At 40.2% G+C, this 21733-nt stretch overlaps 1 protein-coding gene across 4 annotated transcripts; it reads right to left on the bottom strand.

The window, feature by feature from the left end:
• Window positions 1–7292: 7292 nt before the first annotated feature.
• On the bottom strand, window positions 7293–21273 carry TMEM177 (transmembrane protein 177). Of its 4 annotated transcripts, XM_015635574.3 has the most exons (4): window positions 15022–15094; window positions 13059–13433; window positions 11242–11589; window positions 7293–10153 (listed from the first exon to the last, which is right to left on the bottom strand). In XM_015635574.3, the coding sequence occupies exon 4, from the start codon at window positions 10137–10139 to the stop codon at window positions 9189–9191; it is 951 nt and encodes a 316-aa protein (XP_015491060.1). In that variant the 5' UTR covers window positions 10140–10153; window positions 11242–11589; window positions 13059–13433; window positions 15022–15094; the 3' UTR covers window positions 7293–9188. The 4 variants fall into 4 exon arrangements, with proteins under 4 accessions (XP_015491060.1, XP_015491061.1, XP_033372046.1 ...); XM_015635575.3 differs by lacking the exon at window positions 11242–11589 and having other exon boundaries at window positions 15022–15095; XM_033516155.1 differs by lacking the exons at window positions 11242–11589; window positions 13059–13433; window positions 15022–15094 and adding an exon at window positions 21120–21273.
• Window positions 21274–21733: the final 460 nt, after the last annotated feature.

Raw genomic sequence — 21733 nt, 5'->3', positions numbered from 1 at the left:
GATGGAAAATTGTAAAAGACACATGAGGTGATAATATTTCTGTGCCAAAGTTTATAGAAGGGGGGTTTTCAGACCGTAATGAAAAAAATTAGCAGCCTTTTTGCTCTCCATAACCTATTTAGTAGCAATGAAAGTGTTGGCTTGATTTCTTTTTTTTTTTTTTTTTCACATCTTTTTTTTTTTCCTCTTCTAGGAAGTCAACACAAAAAGAAAACCCAAGGCAAAATAAGACTTGAGAAGGAGGCAGAGAGGACACTATTCCACACTACTGAAAATAATCTGTCCAAGGAAAACCTGATTAGTGCTTTGTGGTTAGGTCATCCACCTTGTGGGATTACTTGGTTTCAGCCCCTTATTTCCCAAGGAGTTAAAACGCTTTCCACATTAACTATAATGAATGTGATGCAAATGTTCCTTGGATTGCAGGATGCAAATATCCCCATTTGTATTCTGTGTAACCTACCATAATATTCCCTCCGTCTCTTCCTCTTACAGAGCCACAATTCCTAAATTTCCTCCTGCACCATGACACAGGATCCCCTTCATCCATTAGTGCCTGCAACCCCCTCTTTCATATAATCTCCAGGAGATTATGGTTTAAATCTACAAATCATAAGCCTGAAGAGACGATTTAGCACACATCTATATCCTCAAAATGCACGCTAGCATGTTACACAACACAGAAGGCACAATGTCACCTCCTCAGCTGTGTGTTAAAAGGATATCCCAGATCCCAGTGGAAATTGTTTTGATCCTAGCAGTGAAGCTTTGGGAGGCTCAGAGCACAGAACAGGCTGATCCCCTCCACAGATGCAGCACCAGTGACCAAGTGGCTGAGCAGGAATCTTCACTGGTTGGCAGCAGCACAACCAGGGCACTTCCAGAGCCTGTCTGTGTTCTGCCTGCCAAGTGAGCAGAGGTGCTGGGGGTGATGCACCTTTCGTAGCTTCCAATTTGTACCACAACATCAACCATGCCTCCTGCTGGTTTTAGGCAAGCACCTATATGATTTGATGGATTAGGCCATCAATATTGGCTCTCTCTATACCACCCAAAGCAAAATTCATTGGAAAATCTTTCAGATTAAAACCAGAGCAACGCCATGAAAGAAAACTAGTGCATAGTAGGTCTGTTCTTTTACAGAAGCTTTCATAGTTTCAGCTGAAGCCAACATGCATCCAACACCCATAAAAACCAGCTAAAGAACAATTATTTAACACCAGACATCAGAATGGAAAGTCCAAGGTGATGATATTGAGTAAAATGAGAAAAGTTTGGATATATCTGATCCCAGAACATGCACACACATTCACATTTGGTTATTTTTTTTCTGCTCACTGCATAAGCAGAAAAAAGATCTGGTCACCATGTGACTCCAGAAGAAAATGTGCCTTTTTTGATTCATCTATTGTGAGGTTTCAGCAGAGATTTTTTCTTTAATACTAACTGAAAGAAATCCCTAATATGTAGAAAATCCCAATTACTCTTCTTCTCATTCAGCTCTCAGATCATTTCCATGGCTCTACATATCCAGTTCTGCTGCTGGAAAGTAAGAAAAAAAAATTGAAAGACATGTTTTTACAGTTCAATTTGCAATTGCTAAAGCATGACTTCAATTTGCAACACATAAACTATGTGCTGGCCAAAAAAACAAGAAAAAACCTTTGCCTTTTCACCTGCTTCACAGGTGTAAAGCCATCATACACACACCAAGTTTTCATCCAGCCACCTGCAACTGTGCCACAGCTGTCTTCAAATATGATACAAGAAAACACTATTAGGATGTCTAAATTGTGATTGCAAAAAACTACCTGAATTTATAACATCCATAAAATGATGGATTCAGCATTTCCTTTTATAAGGTGGTGCCATGCTTAATGAAAACTTCAATAAAAAGTTTGTCTGGTTCCTGATTTGACTTTTTCAATATTCACTATGATATCTTTAGGTTAAAATGAAGAATGTGGAAATCAAAGGGAAATAACTGTTAGGGGAGAAACAGAATTTTCCAATTGCTTAAAAGAATATATATAAATAATAATCTTTGGGATCACTGGTTTTTATTTTCCTATGGCAACTTATAACCATCACAGGCATATAATGAATGTCTGAACATTAAGAATTTATGTGTGCTGCCTTAGATGAGCATAATTCTCAACTATTATTAATGAGAAACTATAAAACACACTTCAAGTTTTATGCCTAAATTACATGAAGTTTCCAAAACCCATAAATACATCTGTCTATTGGTATCTACAGAGAATTATATAACATGCTTTTAAAACATGGTCACTGAGGCAGTGAAACTCATCCCAAATGAGAAAAGATCTTACAAGGAAAACTTTCTACAGAGTAATTCTTACCATGCTCTGCTGTCTGAAATATTTATATAGATTTCTCCAGTCTAGTCAGAAAACGGAGAATAAAAAATGGAGAAAAAAAGTGTGATTTTTTTTCAAAACCAAGCTTGTTATTTACAACATGCTTGATCTTGATTTTCAATCTTCCCTGAGAAATTGATCCAGTATTTCATTGTATAGGAATTAATTTAAGAATCAATGTAGCTTTAAAATAGTAATGCAGATTATAGTGTTATCTTTACATAACATAAGTTAAATCTCTTAATAGCTAGATTGTTGTAATTTACTAGTTTTCACTTCTAAAATTCCACTTCTGATTTTTATATCACAAATTATAACTTCAGTCTTAGCCAATTCACATTGCTATTGACAATTATTTTTGTGTAATGGAGCTATGCAAAATTTTATTTTCTCTGGCTGGAAATAAGAAGTAGCATGGACCTTTTGGATCAGCATATCTGGTAAAGCCAGTGTGGTATTGAACTGGCACATGCTGCTTAGTGCCAGTTGGAGAGGGAACCATCACACTGAGTTTTCAACTCCTTTAAACTGGGACCTGCTCCAGTGAAATCTGCAGTGGCAGAGCAGCAGCTGCTTCCAGGGCAAAGAAGCACTCGAGGAATTGGTTTGGGTAAGGGGGCTGAAGCAGAAGCTTTGTGTTACCTGGGGTACCTGGAACAGGACTGCATACAAGAAGCTGGGAAGGGATGGAAAAGGTGCTACTTGAGGATGGACTGAGCAGATAACCCAGAAATCAGATGCAATTGGTTGTAGAACTGAATTGCAATAGAGTTTGTAAGGAATGTGGGATTATTTTCCTTGGTTTTGCCTACGCATTTCTTCCTCATTGCAAACCCCTCATCCTTGCAAGACTCATTTAAAGTATTTTGTCAATACTTTTGACAAAAAAGTGTTCTTTTCAGCAGACAAAACCCAACAGACCCCTCTGCTGCTGCTCAGTGGCAGGTGATTATAACCCATCTATAAAGTTCTCAGTGTAACTGGCAATATAAGCAATGTAAGAACCCACAGTTCTCCAAGGCAGCACATGGATGTGCCTGAGCTAAGTCAACATCAGTACAAGCAGCTAATAGCACTGCATTAGTTGTAATTTCTCAACTCACAACACCACACCTAGCCAGAAGTATATGTAATACCCGGCAATTTTCAGGAAGAGGAAACAAAGTTTCTAAGGGTTTAAAGGGAATAGCAGCATCTTAAAAGTGACAGAGGCAACTTAAGATCAAAAGTGAACTGGGTGACACAGACAACGAATAAGAAATACAACTTTTAAAAAGTAATGCTAAATGGAAATTTCAAAAGTAACATTAAATTATTCTCTTGTGTCAAAACAGGAAAGGCTTTAACCACTATGCCTATTTTTCATGTAGTCAAAAGCATTTTTCCCTGAAAAAACATGTAGACTAAATGTAGTAAAAGACAGAAGAATTGTAGCTGCTGTGGTCGTCGGAAGGTAAGTACTGTAGGAAAAGTAGGAGGTGCAAATGAAAGTGCAAGCAGCAAGCGAGCACTTAAAAGTTCACAAATCTTGCTTGAGCAAGCTAAAGCAGCTTGTAAGATGAGTCAGCAGGCAGAAGAGGCAATTAGAGTAACAGAGCAAGGGGAAATGAAACAGAGAATGAAGAAACAACAACATTCCCACTGGAAAAGTTCCAGCATATGATAGAAACAAAGCTTCCAGAGGTCAGCAGGTCTGCACTAAACCACTAAAACAGTTACTGGATGAAAGCTGTTTGGATACTGCATTTCCTTTCTTCATGTTCACTCTGCAAGAACTGCTGGAACTGTGAACCTGGGACCAGGCTCATAATGTCTTAAGTTTTCTAAATACTCTTAGTCACCCTAATGAGATTTGCTGTTTTGCAAGACTTCTACAGAAGTAGTTTTTCCACACACAAAGGAGTTAACAGCTTCACCTGTTATTCATTTATAGTGAAAGAAGCTGTTAACACCTTGACTACATTAACAAGGTAATGCGCCTGCAGACCAAAGTAAAAAGTGATTCTGAGAAACCAGGTCAGGACTGGAAAAGGGACCAACTTTCCAGGTGATGGGAATTCTACCATGGGAGAAAGGAAAAAAAAAGCTAAACAGAAGGAAGTTCTCCAGTAAACATGATTTGGGGGATAATTATTGTTTCAAAACAAGCAGAGAGCACCACAAATTCTTCTGGCAGTGTGTTTTTCCCATGGAAAAACTAAGGTAGGAGTCAAAAAAAACCCATACATCTGTGTTGGCTGTGTTGATCAAAGTGCATTTTTAGACACAAACTGAGTTTATAAGAGCACTCTTTCTCTCAAAATTGGAGACCTGGATAGATTTTGGCAATCTTGGTCTTACTGAGGAGAGTAAAAACTTCCAACAGAGATACTTCAGTGTTCATTTCTGGCTATGAAGCTTAAGAGTTTGACTTGTACTTATTCAGATGGGAAAAACAGACTTGGTTTCTGGCCAAAAATTTAGTAATTTTCTCCAGTTTATGGATTTGGCAGTTTGAACAGCCTGAATATACTCACTTAACAAATCAATATATTCTCAGTGAAAAAGATGCCTAGCAAAACATCCATCAGTGCCTTCAGTTTAATTTGTCTAACATAACAATTCCTGGAGAGTAATGACATTGTTTTTCTGTTCTTAAGTCTGATTTTGACAACAACCGAATTTCTCTCTTCCTGAAGGTGTCCTCCTTATTCCAAGATCTTAAGTATGTCTTCCTACACTAGCATTCTTCTGCTTGAAAGGCATTCTGCCTTTCAATAATATACACTTCCAGCTGAGTGAAATCAAGGAGGGACTGGATGCATGGATAGCAGATTGTCTGCAACTTACTAGTTTTTATATTGATGCAATCACACCTGCTACACAGAGCTTTTAATGAACAGGAACAGATAACAGTTGCAGGACACGGCCCACACACTGCACAAAGCAGTAATCACTCCTTGATGGATCCTCTGCATTTGTTCCTCTGGTGAAAGCCACCTGTGTTTCAGCCATGGTGATTTGATTCATATATTCAAATTCACACCCCACCCATGCAAGCCACACTTTGTCACTGTGGTTGTTTCACAACTGCTACAGCCAAGGGCAAAACGACAGCAGTAGGCTCTTCCCAGCATCACCTCTTCCAACAGCATCAGCTTTCCCTGCAGGGCAAGAAGCTCCACAGCTCTGCAGTCAGCTCTCTCACCATCTTATCTGTCAAATTCTGTAAACCACTCTAATGTGAGAAGGGGTGATAGCAGTGCTCTACTGTAATAAGAAAGGCTGTTTTCTAAAGGACCACTACACTTCCACTGAACCCCTCTGGGCAAGCCCATATACTTACGTGCCACCTGGGTGGAGATTTCCCTCTCTCTGAAGCTCCTGCTTCTGGTAAACTGCTAGAGAAGCCAGATACCCATAGCAGCTGACTTAGGAACTGCTGTAACCAGATGACTTCCACAGCTTATCTGTTTTCAAGAAATCTGTTCAGCTCTCAATCTTGCTCTTTTCTGACTCTATTTTTTTGACCATTAAACAAGATGAAGGTATCTCCACAATGAGAAACTGCAATTTTTAGTATAAAGAAATACATGAGTCAGGCCCTGGAGTACATTTCTTGCACTTCAGTGGGAATTCTTAGCAAAGAATTGCTGACCCTCATCTCTTGCAGCATCACCCACTAAAGCTTTATGTAGCAGCAAGAATACATTTATATAAAAAAGAAATTATAAGGATAATTTTCTTTTCAGTTACCTAGAATATTTAGGATAATAACACAAACAAACCAGTCAAGCAAATTCCTCTTTAAACTAGATTTTATCTAAATTTAAACTAGCAACTCATTTTGGTCATTTGCTACTCATACTTCTTCATTCTTTAATCACTTTATCAGACAGAGAGCTTCATATCTGTAGATAGTATCCATTTTTATGAGAGCTCATTATTCCACTGACATTTCTGCTTTTATGGTTTCTAGACTTAGACTTCTTTTATCCACATCTCCTAGCAATTCCTTTTAGCTTAACATCTTTTGCTGCTTTTCTACACAAAAATTTGTTCAAAGTCTGCCTTTTCTGAGCAGCAAAAGACAAGCCAGTCAATACTAAAACAAGTTCTTCAAATTCCTCAGATTTTCAGTTTCAGAGCTGGGGGAGGCTGTTCACTGACATGATTTACAAACTGATTTGTTTGGCCTTTTCTGGGCCACTGAATGAAGTTGCTTTTCCACATCAGTGTATTCTTAGTACGGAACATTTCCACCTTTAATTCTGGGGTGCTTGCTTCTAGTGAAGTCTCAAAATGAGACCATTTTTATCACCAGTGTGTGGAGTTCCTGTTTGATTTCAGTGATAGTTCTACAGAAAAACATCCACAGTATAATAAAAGACTTTTCATAAGTACTGTCATGGCCATGTATTTGAGTTGTGCTGTTCTTGCTTTTCAAACAGCACGGGTGATCTTGCAAGCAACAATTACCTCGCAACACACACACACACACACACACACACACAGGCTTTTCCAGGACAACCTGCACATTCCCAAAGTTCAGGGTAAATCTTATTTAGCAGTTGTGATTGCAATTCCTGTTTTCCCTTTATTGACAGTATGACACTGCGCTCAACTATATAGAGATGGAGGTATGTAAAGCCTTGGCAAGAATCTGTCTTTGGAAAGAAGGGGAACGTGTCTTGCTGCTAGCCAGCCCCTCCTTACCAACACCATTGTGCCACAGCAAGTTCAAAGAAGGGTAAATGGGGCACTGCATTTACAGATATGTGTAGCTTCTTGGAGAATCCAGCAGTAAGAGTCAAGTAAGTGCACAACTGCAAAACCCATTAGCATCACTGGGGCTTTACAGCCTGAGAATAACCACACTAGCTGCAGGCTAGTGTTGACAAAAAGCAACAGTAAGCAGTGGTATAAGACAAGTAGATTACTTTAATTTTATTTTGTTTAAACTGCTACTTGTTGTAAATCTCAAAGAAGGCCTTGATTTCCTCTCTGCACTTTTTATGTAGCAGCAGCTCCTTCAACCACATAAACCAAGTGAGCCAATATTCTCTCTCAGAATATTTCATGGAGTTTAGACTTCTCTGAAGGAGTAACAGGAGGATGAACTGAAATCACAGGCTATATAAACCAGGAATTATATTCCAGTCTTGACTCACTGTGTCACTCTACTAATAAACTTCTGTAATGTCTTATATTGGATTTACCTGGAAGATCAGTAAAAAAAAAATTAGCCCAAAGCTTTTAAAGACTCCTGCCTAAATGTAAGGTCACTTTTTTATTCCACAGACCAGGAAATTTTATCCAACTCTTTCACAAAGAACACAGAAACAAGAGCTTTATGGCTTACAGTCAGAAAAGCACCAGAGAGGCATCTCATGACTTAATGAGACGAGGATAAGTGCAAGCAATAGGTGATGTTTCAGAAGCACATGGCACAGATTACTTCAGTGGAAACTCACACATCTCACATGCAAGGCTTCAGCAACGGAAAGCAACAGCAGTGCTTCAGCAGCCAGAATATCAACTTTATGTCACCATGTGATTCAAAAGGAAAACAGAACTCAATAATGCTTTGAGCAAACACAGGCATGACAGTTCTTATTGTAGCAGATGAAAAAAGGACAAAGCCAGGGCAGAGAGGACACTCAGCAGACCTCTGACTGAGAAGACACAAAACAATAGAAGCTGCTGTTAAGAATGACAACAGAGGTGAGGAGAACTACTCTGATGTCACCAGGGAGAGCTACTGGAACAGCAACAGAAACGAAGAAAAGCACCACAAAGTTTGAGAACTACCACCTTCAAAATCAAAGTGAGGCTATAGTAGAGATTTTACTGCCCGTGCCCTAAAGACTTCTCCAGAAGATTAGTAATCCTGGGCAAAGCCTGGCCTGCCACACAAAATCTTCTTAAGCCAGTCAGATAGAGGAGAACAATTTCCTTTGGCAACATTTCATCAAAGACCTTACCAGTTTTTGCACCAAATGCCAGACTTATGTCTCATACCTTGCTTTCACTGATGTAAGAGGTGACATACATCTATATGTATTTTTAAATGAAATAAAAAACTATACCAAAGCAAGCAGAAAAACCTTTTCTCAACATGCTTATCCCACTTGTGAGAAAACAATCAACCCAGGACAGTCCTATTACATACTACCACTCCTGGGAAACATTCATGGTGATTCTGCAGTCACCATGTCCTGGAGAGAGCAGAACTAGATTTAAGCAAATGATGCAGGTGCTCGTAATAATCTGTACTGGTAGGAACTGCAGCATAACTAATGTCTCCTCCTGAAGAATGGTGATTGCACCATAAGAATATACACAGCACAAGAACTTATACAGAACAGAAACATTCTGTATCTTGATATTTATGCAACCACATGATACATACTGCCCATTTTTTAAAATATTTTTGCGTTGTTCCATAGGAGAAACAGCAAACACCCCAGTTTAAATGATAATGATCCTAAAACTCTCTGCTGGACTTGCCCCTTCCAATTTGCCAGACTGAAGTGGCAGGAGGGCAATGCAGCACAGCAGAACTTCCAGATCAGCATCTGAAAAGTTTCCCTTCTCAGCAATCTTGTGATTTGAGATGCACACAGAACTGAGCACTTTGGAAGCAAGTCTTTAATATTTTAAGAGAGAATTCTTTATTCAAGGAACGTGCAATAACTCTTCCTGAACTACATGCAAAAATAAACCCCAAAATTCTAATGAAGATACGGAAGGAAAAAAACACAACAAAAAAACCCCAAAAAACCAGCACAGCGGTGTTCCAAAATACATAATTCACAAGTTTAAAATTCAAGCACTCCCATCTGATGCCTCAAGCTCTCTTAAAATATTAAGAATCAAAGTTCTCCGGTAAGTGTATGGTGTATACTTTATTCTGAACCAGTGCCTTGGGAAAAGGTTACCACTCGGGGCATACATTTTCATCCCTTGTTTGCCCATCAGACCACGAAAAATCCTGTTGCGGGACAAGATTTTATCATAGAATTCAAGGCCACCTCTGGCGTAGTCCTTGGAAAGCCTGGCTGCCTTCCTGTCGGCCTTGCAGTCCAGGTGATAGGTGACAGCATCAGAAGAGACATAGAAGCAGAGCAGTCCTCCCATGGCAGTAACAAGGTTACAGAGGCTGCGGAGGATCACAGGGCCCGTGGATAACCCCAGAAGCAGCTTTAGAGCTCTCCCACAGACAAACGTCCCAGCCAAGCAAGTTGGAGCCACAGCTGCACTCACTAAAGGGCTGGCAGACTGCAAATACACAACTTCTCTGGCAATGGCAAACTTCTGAGCATTAAGGGAAAATGTGAGAGCTTCTTTCAAAGCCACACTTTCACTGCTCTCCCAGTCTACTTCCTTGCCATTTATTACAACAACATGGTTGACTATTCCTTTTTTATCCTCAGCGGTGCTATCAAAATTAGGTGGGATGCCCACCAAAGAGCCTGAGGGCAGCCAGGGAATTCCAGCGCTCACAGGGTGGAAGCCAGAAGCTGCAAAGGCTGTGTAGGAGTCAGTGGACTTCACACCAGTATCCTGAAGGACATCCTGAAACACACCACAGAGCTGCTTGGAAAGCTCAGCTGGCTGCCCCTCTGACCAGCCCTCGTGCAACAGTCTGAACGTCTGCTCAGGAAACACATGATAGGAAAGGTTAGTGCCAAGCAGTCCCATGCAAGAAACGGCCACCACAGTGATCTTGTGCTTCTTTAACCACACAGATGCCTTCCGCAGAAACCGCACTGCCATAGTCAAATCCTAACCTGTTCGTGACACAAAATCGGGAATTAAAGTCTGCATAAATAGGTTTGTCATCTCTCTAGCATGAAAAAAACCCCAAACAACCAAAACAAAAAACATGAGAAGAAGCAGAGCACAATAACCAAAGAAACATTTTTTTACATTAACAAAACATCTTTACAGAGGAAGAGATATGCAATCATTTCTGGGCCTTGCAACACAGGATGATTGATATGAAGAATTAATTTCTCACTTTCCTCCAGTAAATCAATTTACCGCAATAAAGACAACACTAAAGCTCCCCCAGCAATCAATACCCACCCTGTATTTACCCAACATACTTGTCTAGTCTTTGCTAGCACAATCCCACTCTTGCCTTCCACTATACAGTCTATAGGTACTGAGCTCAGAAGGAGCCAATAATTAGATCAGTCTATGCCCACCTCCTCTACAGTGCAAAAATCAGTAACCTGAATAATAAAATCCAATAAGCTGAGTTTGACTACGACTTTCAAAACAGGATCACATTTTGATTTGAAAAATTTCAGGAGGCAGAATTTTCGTTTAGGAGTTTGTTCTGATAGTCAAGCTCACTAGTGAAAAAAAACCCCAAATAACAGAAAAAAACAACCAACCAACCAAAAATCAACAAGAAACAGCATGTGTTTTTTCTACACTGTTTTTTTTTCTTTTCTTTCAGATTTCAACTTCCAGGCAGTGGTTCCAGCTTACTCAGCAAAAAGCTATTTTCAGAAAGCAGCATGCTTTCAGTAGCTTTAACTTTTAAAAATTTGTCTCTGAAATAATTTTTCTGACAAATACTATGTTCAATCTAGAGAAGAAACTGGGACATAAGTTGTTTCAGGGCTTACAACTACATTGTGACTCCTTAAATAAGCAAATAAACTTAAAAACTTTCAAACCTGCCAACTTGTTCAGTTCAAGAGTCCTGCTTCCCTTGGGAAGCATCAGTTCTTTTTCTGATCCAAGCCATATTACATGCTCTGCTCAGGAAAGCTCCAATTTCTTCTTAAAATAAATTCTATTGGCTATAGAATTCCCACCTAGAATGATGCTACTATGAAGGTATGTATAGAAGTGAATTAGGCACCTAAATCCAACAGAAATCAGTGAAAACTGGATGCCACTCTTTCCATTTGCAGAGTCTCTTCTCTCAGGGCTTTAACAACGAGCTTCATAGAATCTTGCTGCAGCTGTTAAAGACACGAGTGTTTCCAGCTGTCCTCACAGGAAGCTGAGGTGGCAGGAGGAAATTGTGCTTTGATACAACAACCAAAGTCTTAGCGTGGAGTACCATCAAAGGTGGGTCTCTGCTGCTGGGCTTTGTATGGCAGCAGCTGAAGCAGGGACATATGCTCTCCTTCCACATGTGCGGAACAAGAACTTCTCACAGAGGGGTAGAGTGGACAACGGGGCTCTGTAACATCATCAAACAGCACTACAGGATGTGCCAGGATACACCAGTCATGATCAACAGCAAATGAGTGTTAACCACAGGGAAAGAAAAAGAGATTAATTTAAAGATGGTGTGCTAATGATATATTATTACTACTCCTTCCTATGAAGATCTTTGGGACTGTAAATTCACCGGGGGAAGAATTATCTTGTTTAATGTTTATGCTGCACTGAACACACACTGAGTGCTTAATAAAAACAATGATGTATGTAACCATACATTAATTTAATATACATTTCTTAGTGTAATAACCAGTTATATTCTTACATTCTGCTGAAGACAGAAATGGTGAGGTTTTTGATAATATTATTTAAGAAAAACATGCTAAAGAGCCAAGAGCTTGGCTGAAACTTCGGGCTTCTCCTGAAATTTGGATGAAACCAAATTTCAGGAGAAAATCTTGATAATAGAACTAAAAACTAGGAAATGGTAATACTTAAATGACCACTCTAAGCAAACCTGGTACTCTAGATCTGATTGAAAAGGTGATGTCATTTACAGTGCAGGGAGAAGCACTTCTAAGGGGATGACTGTAGGGAGCCTATCACTTGATCCTCATGTGAAGCTGAGGCAGGGACTGTACAGGTTTCTTCTGTCAGAGAATGCCCTCTCACTGGAGCTGGCTAACATAGTTTTAAGATTAGAAATGCTGCAAGGAAAAAAGTCCCTCTTCAGCTTATATCCACAAGGACAGACCACACTGAAAACTCTATTCTCCTTTCTTGCATTACCAAATGAAAACAAACTCCTTTCTTGCATGATCAAATGTGATCTTGCATGTCAAACGCAAAAGTAAGCAGGAAATGCCACTGAGTATTTGTTTTCTTGTAACAGTCAATACTCAGGAAAATAAATGGAAAACTGCCCACAACACATTTTAGCATTTATACTTTCAAACCTTCCCCAAGGTCAGTGCAGATGCTCAACTCCTGCATATATCCCACTGCAACCCTAATCGGGTATGGCATCTTTATTTTTATCCATAAACTTTGTGCAATTTATGTATGAGGAAAGCAACCGGAAATTGCAAGGCAATTTATATGGCCCATATACTGCAAATTTAATCGTTTAGTAACCATGAAGCCTCCACCACGCTTACACAGCGGCCTCCCCCAAATGCTGAAGTACTTTCGCTCCCTGTGGTGTCACGGGCACTTAATTCTCACTGAACCCAGAGAACTGTAAGAGCTGAAGTTCAGATGGGGGACATTCAGGCAGGTCTGGCCATAACACGTGTGTGTTACTGAACTGAGTACTTTAAAATCACACGTAGCCGAGGAGAAAACCCGGCTTAAAGCACGATCAATCAGGAGACGGGACGCGGGCCGGGCCTGCCTCCAGGGCTCGGGATGTCATGAAAATTAAAAATATAAAGAAGGAGGGTGGTAGAAATTCACAACTACGGGGTCCCGCCCCGGGAACCACCCGACCCCCGCCCGCCCAGCACCTACCGCGGGTCCAGGGCCGAGGCGGGGCTGCGGGCGGAAGGGGCGGGCGGAGGCGCCATGGCGGACGGGAGGGGTGAGGTTCCCCTCAGAGCGGCCTGGCTGCTGCTCTGACACAGCCCCAGCCCAGCCTTACCAGGTTCCCCTCAGAACGGCCCGGTGCTGCTGCTCTGTCACAGCCCCAGCCTGGCCTCAGGAGAACGGACCCAGACGGAGCCAGGGTGGGATCGCACCCGCTGCCCCTGCAGGCGAAGAGCAAGAGACACCCACGCCCAGCCCTCCAGGGGCAGCCGCAGCATGAGGCGGGTACTGCCGCTCTTCCCCGCGTCAGAAATTAATTCTGTGCGCTTGTGTTCTGTGCTGTAACTCCCAGTGTTCTTCCTGCAAAATAGTTTATATCTGTGTTATTAACACAGTCGTCTCCACTGCAGGGCAGGAATGCTTGCCGGGAAGGCAGCAAGTGGCGGAGTTGGCATCCGTGGTGTAGGATTTGTTTTCTCTGTCATTCCTAATGGGAAAATAACACATGCGGGGATTTTTTAATTTGCTTTACAGTTACTGTTTGCTCAAAGCAGATGGCCGGTGTAGTTTCTCAACAAACCCGTGTGGATTTGTTGCTGGGCACTCAGAGAGCCCTGGAAAGATGTGAACTGCAGAGGAGGTGGGTGGCAGAGCAGCACCCTTTGGAAGCACTGCCATCCGAGGGCAGGGCTCTGGGAAGTCCAGCCGTGCCCCTGGGATGTGCATCCTTGCAAAACAAGAATAGAGAGTAGCTTTTGGCAGGACTATGATTTTATTTGAGAAGGGGATAGTAAAAAGTTGGCTTTGTCTCATTTATAGGAAGTTTGCAGTCATGCTGGATGATTGTTTTAAAGTGTCCCTTCACACCACGCATTATTAATGTTATTAATACATTATTATAAGGTAATAATTTTTCTCTATCCAAATGGAAATTATGCTGGGTAATGGATTGAGAGGCAACAGATTAGAAATAAAAGCAAGCTGTTCTTTCTATTTATGATTAATTTTGACAAATCTTGTTTCCTTTCTAAAGGAATGCCCCTGATTGAAGCATTTCTTACCGGTAAAGGTTTAGTTCCCAAACATTTTAGCCTGACATTTGCATTCACTTGAAAGGATTAATATTGTAAACTGAATAGTTAGGAGTTCTCATTCAAAATAATGGGGTGTTTTAGGACTTTCATGAAGATATCCTAATGAAGACATTTATCCTATGTTTTTCCTAGTATATGATCTGATTTTTAGAAATGCTAGTGCTAAACAGGCCTGGCTAGGCATAGTCTGTTGTGAAAAGAAGCTGGTAATGACAACCTTGGTTTTAACTTCCAATAAACAGGTTGCTAATTGCTAAGAAAACACACTCCTTCATAACTGGGCACAGTTCTACCCTTAGGTTATGGTTTTATGCAGCATGGCAAGGCAGATTAATAGTTTGCTGCCACCCAAAGGGTGAAGCCAGAGGAAAGATCCCACCTTTTTCACCATTTCCCCCTGTGAGCTGCTTATTGCAAGCTCTGTCATCCATCAGACCCTCTTACACACCATGTTTATCTCACTATTAGCAGAAAACATAGTAACAGACAAAAAGGCATCATTTTCTGCTAGGTTATCAAGCAAAATGGGAGCATTGAAAACTCTGAGAAGTGCCAAGGCTTTAATAAGGTATGTGGCAGCCAGAAGAAAAAAAAAAAAAAAAAAAACAGCAACAAAAAAAAGCTTCACCTCCCTCTTTACATAACAACAAAAAGCTGTTACAGTCTTTGGTCTGCGTCCTCAGCATGAAGCTTCAAAACTTAAAATTTGTAACTTGGCGTTGATGTTCATACTTCATGCTGATGTACAAAGAAAAAGTGTATGTAGGTGATGATGGACAACAGACTCCCACTAACTGAAACACACAGAAACTCTCAGGCTTTTAAAATCCCTCATCACACTAAGACTTACTTACCCTGCTGGTGAATATGGAGAGAGGGTTGGGTGGGTTTGTGAAATCTGACTTTGAAAGGTGCTTCTGCACCAGCTGGAGAGATCTAGAAAATAAAGATTTCTTACACTAAACCTCAAAAATCTGGCATTGCCTTTTTACTATGGTTTCTCTTAAGAGGTTTATAATAAATACGATTGGGAAAAACACCCCAGCTGTACTAATCACCATGTTGGCACGGTTCTGATTTCAAGAAGCAGGTGTTACACCAAGGAAAGTGAAACAAGACTGAAGTGCACCCTGTTTTTGATGTGCATACACCTCGTTATAGTCAGAGATCTAGGGATAGCGACCACTTCTAAATTAGCCTGCTAGGTGGTGCTGTAGGACACGCGCTACTCATTCAGGAGGTGTTCCAGTTATCTCACATTTTTCTACCGTAAGACAAAGGTACCATCATCTGCCTGACTTGCAATCTGTATGTATGAAACCTTGTTGCTACATTAGGAAAAAGGCTGACATTTAAATACAGAACCGAAAGTCATTAATTTTGCTTAATAATTTGTATGGTCTTGCAGTCTGTTTTGCTCATGTGATTTCCAAAGGGGAAATGTCAATGTGGTCAGTCAGTGAGTGTCCACCAGCCTAAGATATAGACATGTTTCCCCTTGACATCTTCTTCCTCTGTGGAGTCTATTTATCTGATTTATCTGCCCTTCTATGCAAGTTTTTCCATAATCTATCCTCTGTATATAAATTTTAATGGACGGTAGTGAGAACCTTATAATTTTGGCACAAGTTTATACAACACTGCATGTCCCAGGTGTCACTTGAAAGAGAAATTTTGGGAGTTTGGTATTAGGAAAATACACTCTGTATGTCTGAAGAGTTGCACTGATAGCAGGAGGAGAGAGATTTCAAAGTCTGCAGGACATAGATCATCCACCAGTTACCTATGGATGCAGTCATGAAAACCAGGGAACTGGAGTGTGGACATTAGAGGGTTTTACAAGACATGAGGACAGAGAAGTCTGATGAAGAGCAGAGGAAATATTAGAGGGCAAAAAGATCTTGGTGTGAGATGTGTTGGCTGATCTGGGGCAGATCTTACTGTGAAGAAAGGGTGACTTGTGAGCCTGCTGTTAGGTGCAGCTCCCTGGCCCACTTTTCAATATTGCTGAGTGTAGTGCTTCAGTAATGAGCACACAGAAGCAGTGCCATGCTCTGAAGCAAAACATACGCCTAGAAAGTACCTGTACTAAGGTGGCTTACAATGCTCTGTGCTGGAACTGCTTCCAACTCAACAGAAAATGCATTGAAAATTCCTGTATTAAGTGACCTTTAAAGTTCTTGACAGGTGCCAAAAGGTTGAGCCTGTTCATACTTAAATAGTAATCTTACTGCACTGAAGGGGAAGAAGATTTTGTGGCATGATGGGTTTTCCAGCCTGCCATTCTGAGCAAGTTGCCCATCTGCAAATTGCAGCAAATAGCACAGTGACAGTGGGATTGAAGTGTATGCAGCATTGAGCAAAAGCATGAAGGTGCAGCTCTTCAGATCTCAGCAGCTTCTGTTGCTGGGAAGAGAAGATAAGCCAATATTGATAATATGTCCTTGCATGTCCCATTCCCACTGTGCCTCTTATAACCCCATGTGTTCCACCCATGGAACATTCACACTCACCAGCTGATGGGGAATACAACTGCAAAATTTGCCAGTATGCCAGGATTTTGCTATTGGCTCAGTTAGTACAGGTTAGAAACCACATTTTCCTTTTTGTATTGGGTTTATGGACAAGGTTTGGCTAAAATGACATTCTTATGCTGATAATCAAAGCCATGTGTAAGAAGCAGTATGGAAAAAAAAAGTTCCTGTCTCCTTGTTAAACCTCTTCTATTGAAAATTCACAACTATTTTTCTTATTACTGTTTCCTCTCAAGATGGGTGATGTAGATAAGCATAATAAAGGATAAACATTCAGAAACACAGCCATGGGAAGAGAAGAGGGAATTCTATTTCTGGTCTCAAATCAAACCTTCAAACCCCAAGAAAGATTAAAAAGATGACTAATTTTGTTGTTGGTATTGAAAGGTATATAGATCACAGTAAAGCAGAGAGTCTTTAGAGGAGCAGGGAAGATAGTTTCTTCCTAATGTATTCCAGCTTGGAAGTGATCAGGGATGAAAAACTAGTGTTTTAGAAGCCATAAGGAGGCTGTAAGTAATTTAGATGGCTACACAACTCTGGGACTGACTTTTCTTTCCAGAGTCTTTGAAGTATTGAACTACTGATCCAAACCTGCCTAAACCTCAGACAGGCTCTCTGTGGCATCAGACACAGAAAAGGGGAAATACACAGGTTTTTATCTCTTTGCTACTGCATTTTCAGATCTGGGGGCTAATTGTACAAGCTTCCTCACCTCTGTCTGGATGTACCAGAAGCTGATAGAGGGTGAGCACCCTGTGAAGTAAAAGAGAAAATCCTTCCTTCAAGCAGAACTCCTTTGAGTGTAATCATCAAAAAATCCTTGATCTGAATGTGCTTTGCAATCTCTGCTGAGGCTAATAGACACACATCCACTTTGTTTAGGGGTGGCTATGGTGATTTACATTGATGGTTGGACTAGATGATCTTGAAGATCTGTTCCAACCTTGATGATTCTGTGATATCCAGGTAAATATGGGTGCTAGAGGAAAATCTGGATACCTGCAGCAGAGAGCTGAGAAGCAAAACCACTTACAGATTCTGATCAAATCAATTCATGCTGAAGTCTGTGATTCTGCAAGTATTCTACTGCTATGTAAAAGTGCTTCAGGTATAGCCACATTGTACAGACAGACCCTATACCACATTGCATTTTCAATTGCATTAATTGTATTACAGACACCATTGTCATTTGGTGAAATCAAAAGAAAACTGACAAACATAAATTCATTGTCTAGCCTGGGATTTCTTGGCAGTGCACATGAGCCAAGCTGTTAACCAGGATGATTGTTCACTGTCTATATAAGAACTCTGGTCCTGCAATTAGCTAGCTCTCCTTAAAAGGAAGGTACTATAGTGAATTAGGATGTAATATCTTAATAATATAGCTAATTAGCACCATTTCCCTTCAGAATTGGAAGAAGCATGTCTTGGGAAGGGGAGGATTCCAATTCTTAGAGGCAATGGTGTAGTATTTAACAGATTGAATCATACTGTCTAACCTTGGGAATATTTAAAGTTACTGCAAAGATAATGGTATTTGAAAGCAAGTAGAAATTGGGGCTGTTTCACTGAGTCAGTCAGCCTAGGTGGTCACTGAGCTGTTTTTTTCAGAAATGCTGTGACCTTCCAAGGAGGTCCTTATCACTGCAGATAAGGGTAATTTTTCCTTTCTCATTAAAAGCTATGGAGGTGTAAACAGAATACTGGCTATTCTGAAAAACAGTACATTCTACAGTAGCGACAGACCAGAGATTCCACTCTGCCTCAAGTCAGTTGAAAAGACATCCAAGTTCTAGGGAAGAGAGATCACTAGAAATAACAGAGTTAAATTATGAGAAAATGCAAGATGAATGTTAACATGAGATCTGTTTGGAACATTGGATTCCTATTAATTCAATCTGTTTAAGACTTGCCTTATTCAGTGTTATTACCAAAGCTCAGATTCACATCATTACTGTCTAGGAAAAGGAGACTCATGCTGATAATAGTAACAAAAGACACATTCTGTTAATGCACAAATCATTCTTTTTGACACTGGAAATCTGGCATTTTCTTTATGTTACCCTACTGATTGTCAGTTTTCCCAGTGCTTTGCTGGGGAGCTTGATACTCAGGCCCAACCTGTTGAATTTCTAATTCAAAAACACCTGGCTATAGTTTTTTTACCCACTCTCAAAGTGGCATCTATTTTTTTTTTCTCAGTCAGAGATATTACTTTAAAATAGTTAAGAAAAGGTCTTTATGAGAGGATGGGATCATGTATAGCTGTAACACACAGCTTTTTTTCTTGGACAGCATGTGTAACAGGAGAAAAATAACAGCTTCTGAGTGGGAGCTGATCAAGTCTTACATAGAGTGTGTGAAGCAGAGAGCAGCTACAGTACACCAAAGCTGTTCTCCATAAACCAGCTGCCCTACAAACCAGGTAAAATCTGTCTGCTTTAGCACTGTGGTATGTCTGTGTGTAGGAGGGAAGGGGTCTGATCCCACTCTGTTCTTGGGAAAACATGTTCAGCCACTGAACCGTCCATGTTTCTATTGTATCAGTCACTTAAGGATCTTCCAGTACTTTAAGAAACTTTTTAAGCTGTTCTTTAGACAGCACAGATCTCTGAGACTGCACATCATGCAGCTTTATATACAACTGGATCAACTCATATATGCTTGTAAATTAATTTAAGTTTTGAAGAGATCCCCTCTCAGCTAAAAAGTCTAAAGAAAGCAGTATCACCCTGAGAAACCCATTCCTGTTTAAGCAGTAAATTTGGTTTGGAAAAGATAGGTTTGTTTACATGGTTTATGAGCATCTCTTTAATCAAATACTAGCTTTCCAGGTCAATAGCTTTTTCAGGATAGCTGCTAAAGGGAAATCTGGGTACCATAATATCAAGTTTGTTTATACACCTACTGCCACTCCAATTATATATTGCTGATGATGCCTAATGAAGTTTGAGCTACATACACTTTCCTATAGCTGGCTTGCAGCATAAGCATCCCAATCTGAAGGTAAGGTCTAAAGATGTTGTGAGTGCCTTTTAAAATAAGCATTGAAGACCTACACAGCTGATGTAGTTGCCACCTACAGTCATACCAGAACAAATTTTTATGTTGTCTTCCAAGAGTTGCCCAAAACTAAAATTATTCAGATCTCAGTACTGAAAAGTGAAGGACCACAGGTTCAGTGTCATTTAAAGTGATAAAGCACGTTCATAGTATGAAAGAATTCTTCTGGATTTTTTCACATCCTACAAATAACTCTACATGAGGAGAAATAACCATGAAATCCAGAGACCAACTTCAACCCAACCAGCATCCTATGAAAGGGAATGTACATTGGTTTGCAGAAAACAGTTTTGTTTCAGAGTCTGTTGTTTGTATCAGTGGTGTTATATCCTCTTCAAGCCTCCTCACTTGTTAATAAAACCCAAAGTAGAAACCGTTGTTTTTCCCCAGCTGAAGGTATTCTCCACATTAAATTATAAACAAGGGCTGAGAAAGTTGGTGGACTATAGTGAGGATAAAATTCTAGGAGCAGATAAACAAGTATGAAATTATATGAGAAAGAATATGCAAGGCAGGGACCTGTGATTGTTAGACCACACCTGCAAAAGGCTATTAGCACAAGTTTACATTTGTAGGGAAGATGTGGGGATAACTGATAAGCCACATTCTGAAACACAAGTTGGTAAATGCCAAGAATACTTCTGATGAATGCAAACCAATATCCCTGCTAATCTGGAGCTGATAACAGCGATGGAACAGTTGCATCTGGAGGATCACGTGGAACCCGACAAACTGGAGTGTTAGTCAAAAAGTTGGAAGCTGCATTTGAAGGAGCAGTCCACATGATCCATAAAACCAAAGGAAAAGTTAACATGTATTAAGATAACTACTTACTGGATAGCTTGTCATAGATAATTTAGTGCTAAAAACAAAGTCAGGAGCAGCCATATAAAGCACAACAGATAGCCAAAGTGATTTTCAGAGAGTAACTTCACAGGTGAGGGGACAGCATCTAAGAACCAGGTGAGAAGGAGTCAGTGTGTCCACAGCTTGAAAACAGAAAAAAAAAAAAATTCAAAAAGCATATCTCTTTCTGTCACATGATTTCCTCATGCAAAGTTAACAGATTTAAGCTTAGGAGAACTTTCAAAACAGCACTGTAACCAGCAAGAGCTGACTGTAGTTTACAGATCCCTCTGATACCATGATTTTCTACACATAGATATCAACATTCCATCCACTGAAGAGTTACAGGACAGGAAGACTGTTCCTGAGTATTCTTGGAGACCATTCAGGTACTTGTTTTTGCTCCATGCAAAGGAAGAATTGGAATGAACAATTTACATGAAAACACACACACAGACCATAGTAAAGACAAAAAAAATTTAAAAATGAAAAAAAAATTAACAAACCTGTTTGTCCTCCAAGTCTATCCAGTAAAGCAGCAAGTCAGGAGCAGTGTGAAAAGATTCATTTTTACAACAACCAGCAACATAGGGAGGAAAAAAACCCACCCCAATATCAAAAACAAGCAAAACCACACTTTCTTCCAAAACAGACTTAATTAACTAGGAACTTCTCCCTCCCACTTATATGTACCCCAGGTTAATTGATTCATTGCATGATCCAGGCCATCTGAGTCTTGTTTCCTTTCTAACCTGCAAATTTATAAACATTAAGGACCATTTATAAAGATATGAACAGCACTAGTTAGCCATTTTACACAAAAATCAAGATCTCAATTGTGTGTATACTGTTAGTATCAGGAAAGTCTAATAAAAACTTTAAACCTGAAAACCTTGTTCTGTTAATGACCACAAGGACAGTGTAGTCCTGGCAGACCTTGTAGCCAAAAAATCCCTGTGCCTGAAAGGTTCAACCTGCTCCTTTCATCTTTTATTTGGCCACTATATATCTTGCTTTACTTTGTGAAGCTGTCTATGGTACAAAATGTAGGCTAAGTGCAATCTCAAATAAAGCTGCTTATTGTACAGAGGATGCCAAAATTATTAGCTCTGCATTTTAA

Source organism: Parus major, chromosome 7 (assembly GCF_001522545.3).
Source record: "Parus major isolate Abel chromosome 7, Parus_major1.1, whole genome shotgun sequence".
Classification (NCBI taxonomy): Eukaryota; Metazoa; Chordata; class Aves; order Passeriformes; family Paridae; genus Parus; species Parus major.
Note: the sequence above shows the minus strand (reverse complement) of the source record. Positions and strands in the feature narration are given on the sequence as shown.

What these genes read in the sequence shown, in the direction of transcription:
- TMEM177 (XM_033516155.1), bottom strand. Translation starts at nt 10,139, where the DNA reads ATGGCAGTGCGGTTTCTGCGGAAGGCATCTGTGTGGTTAAAGAAGCAC.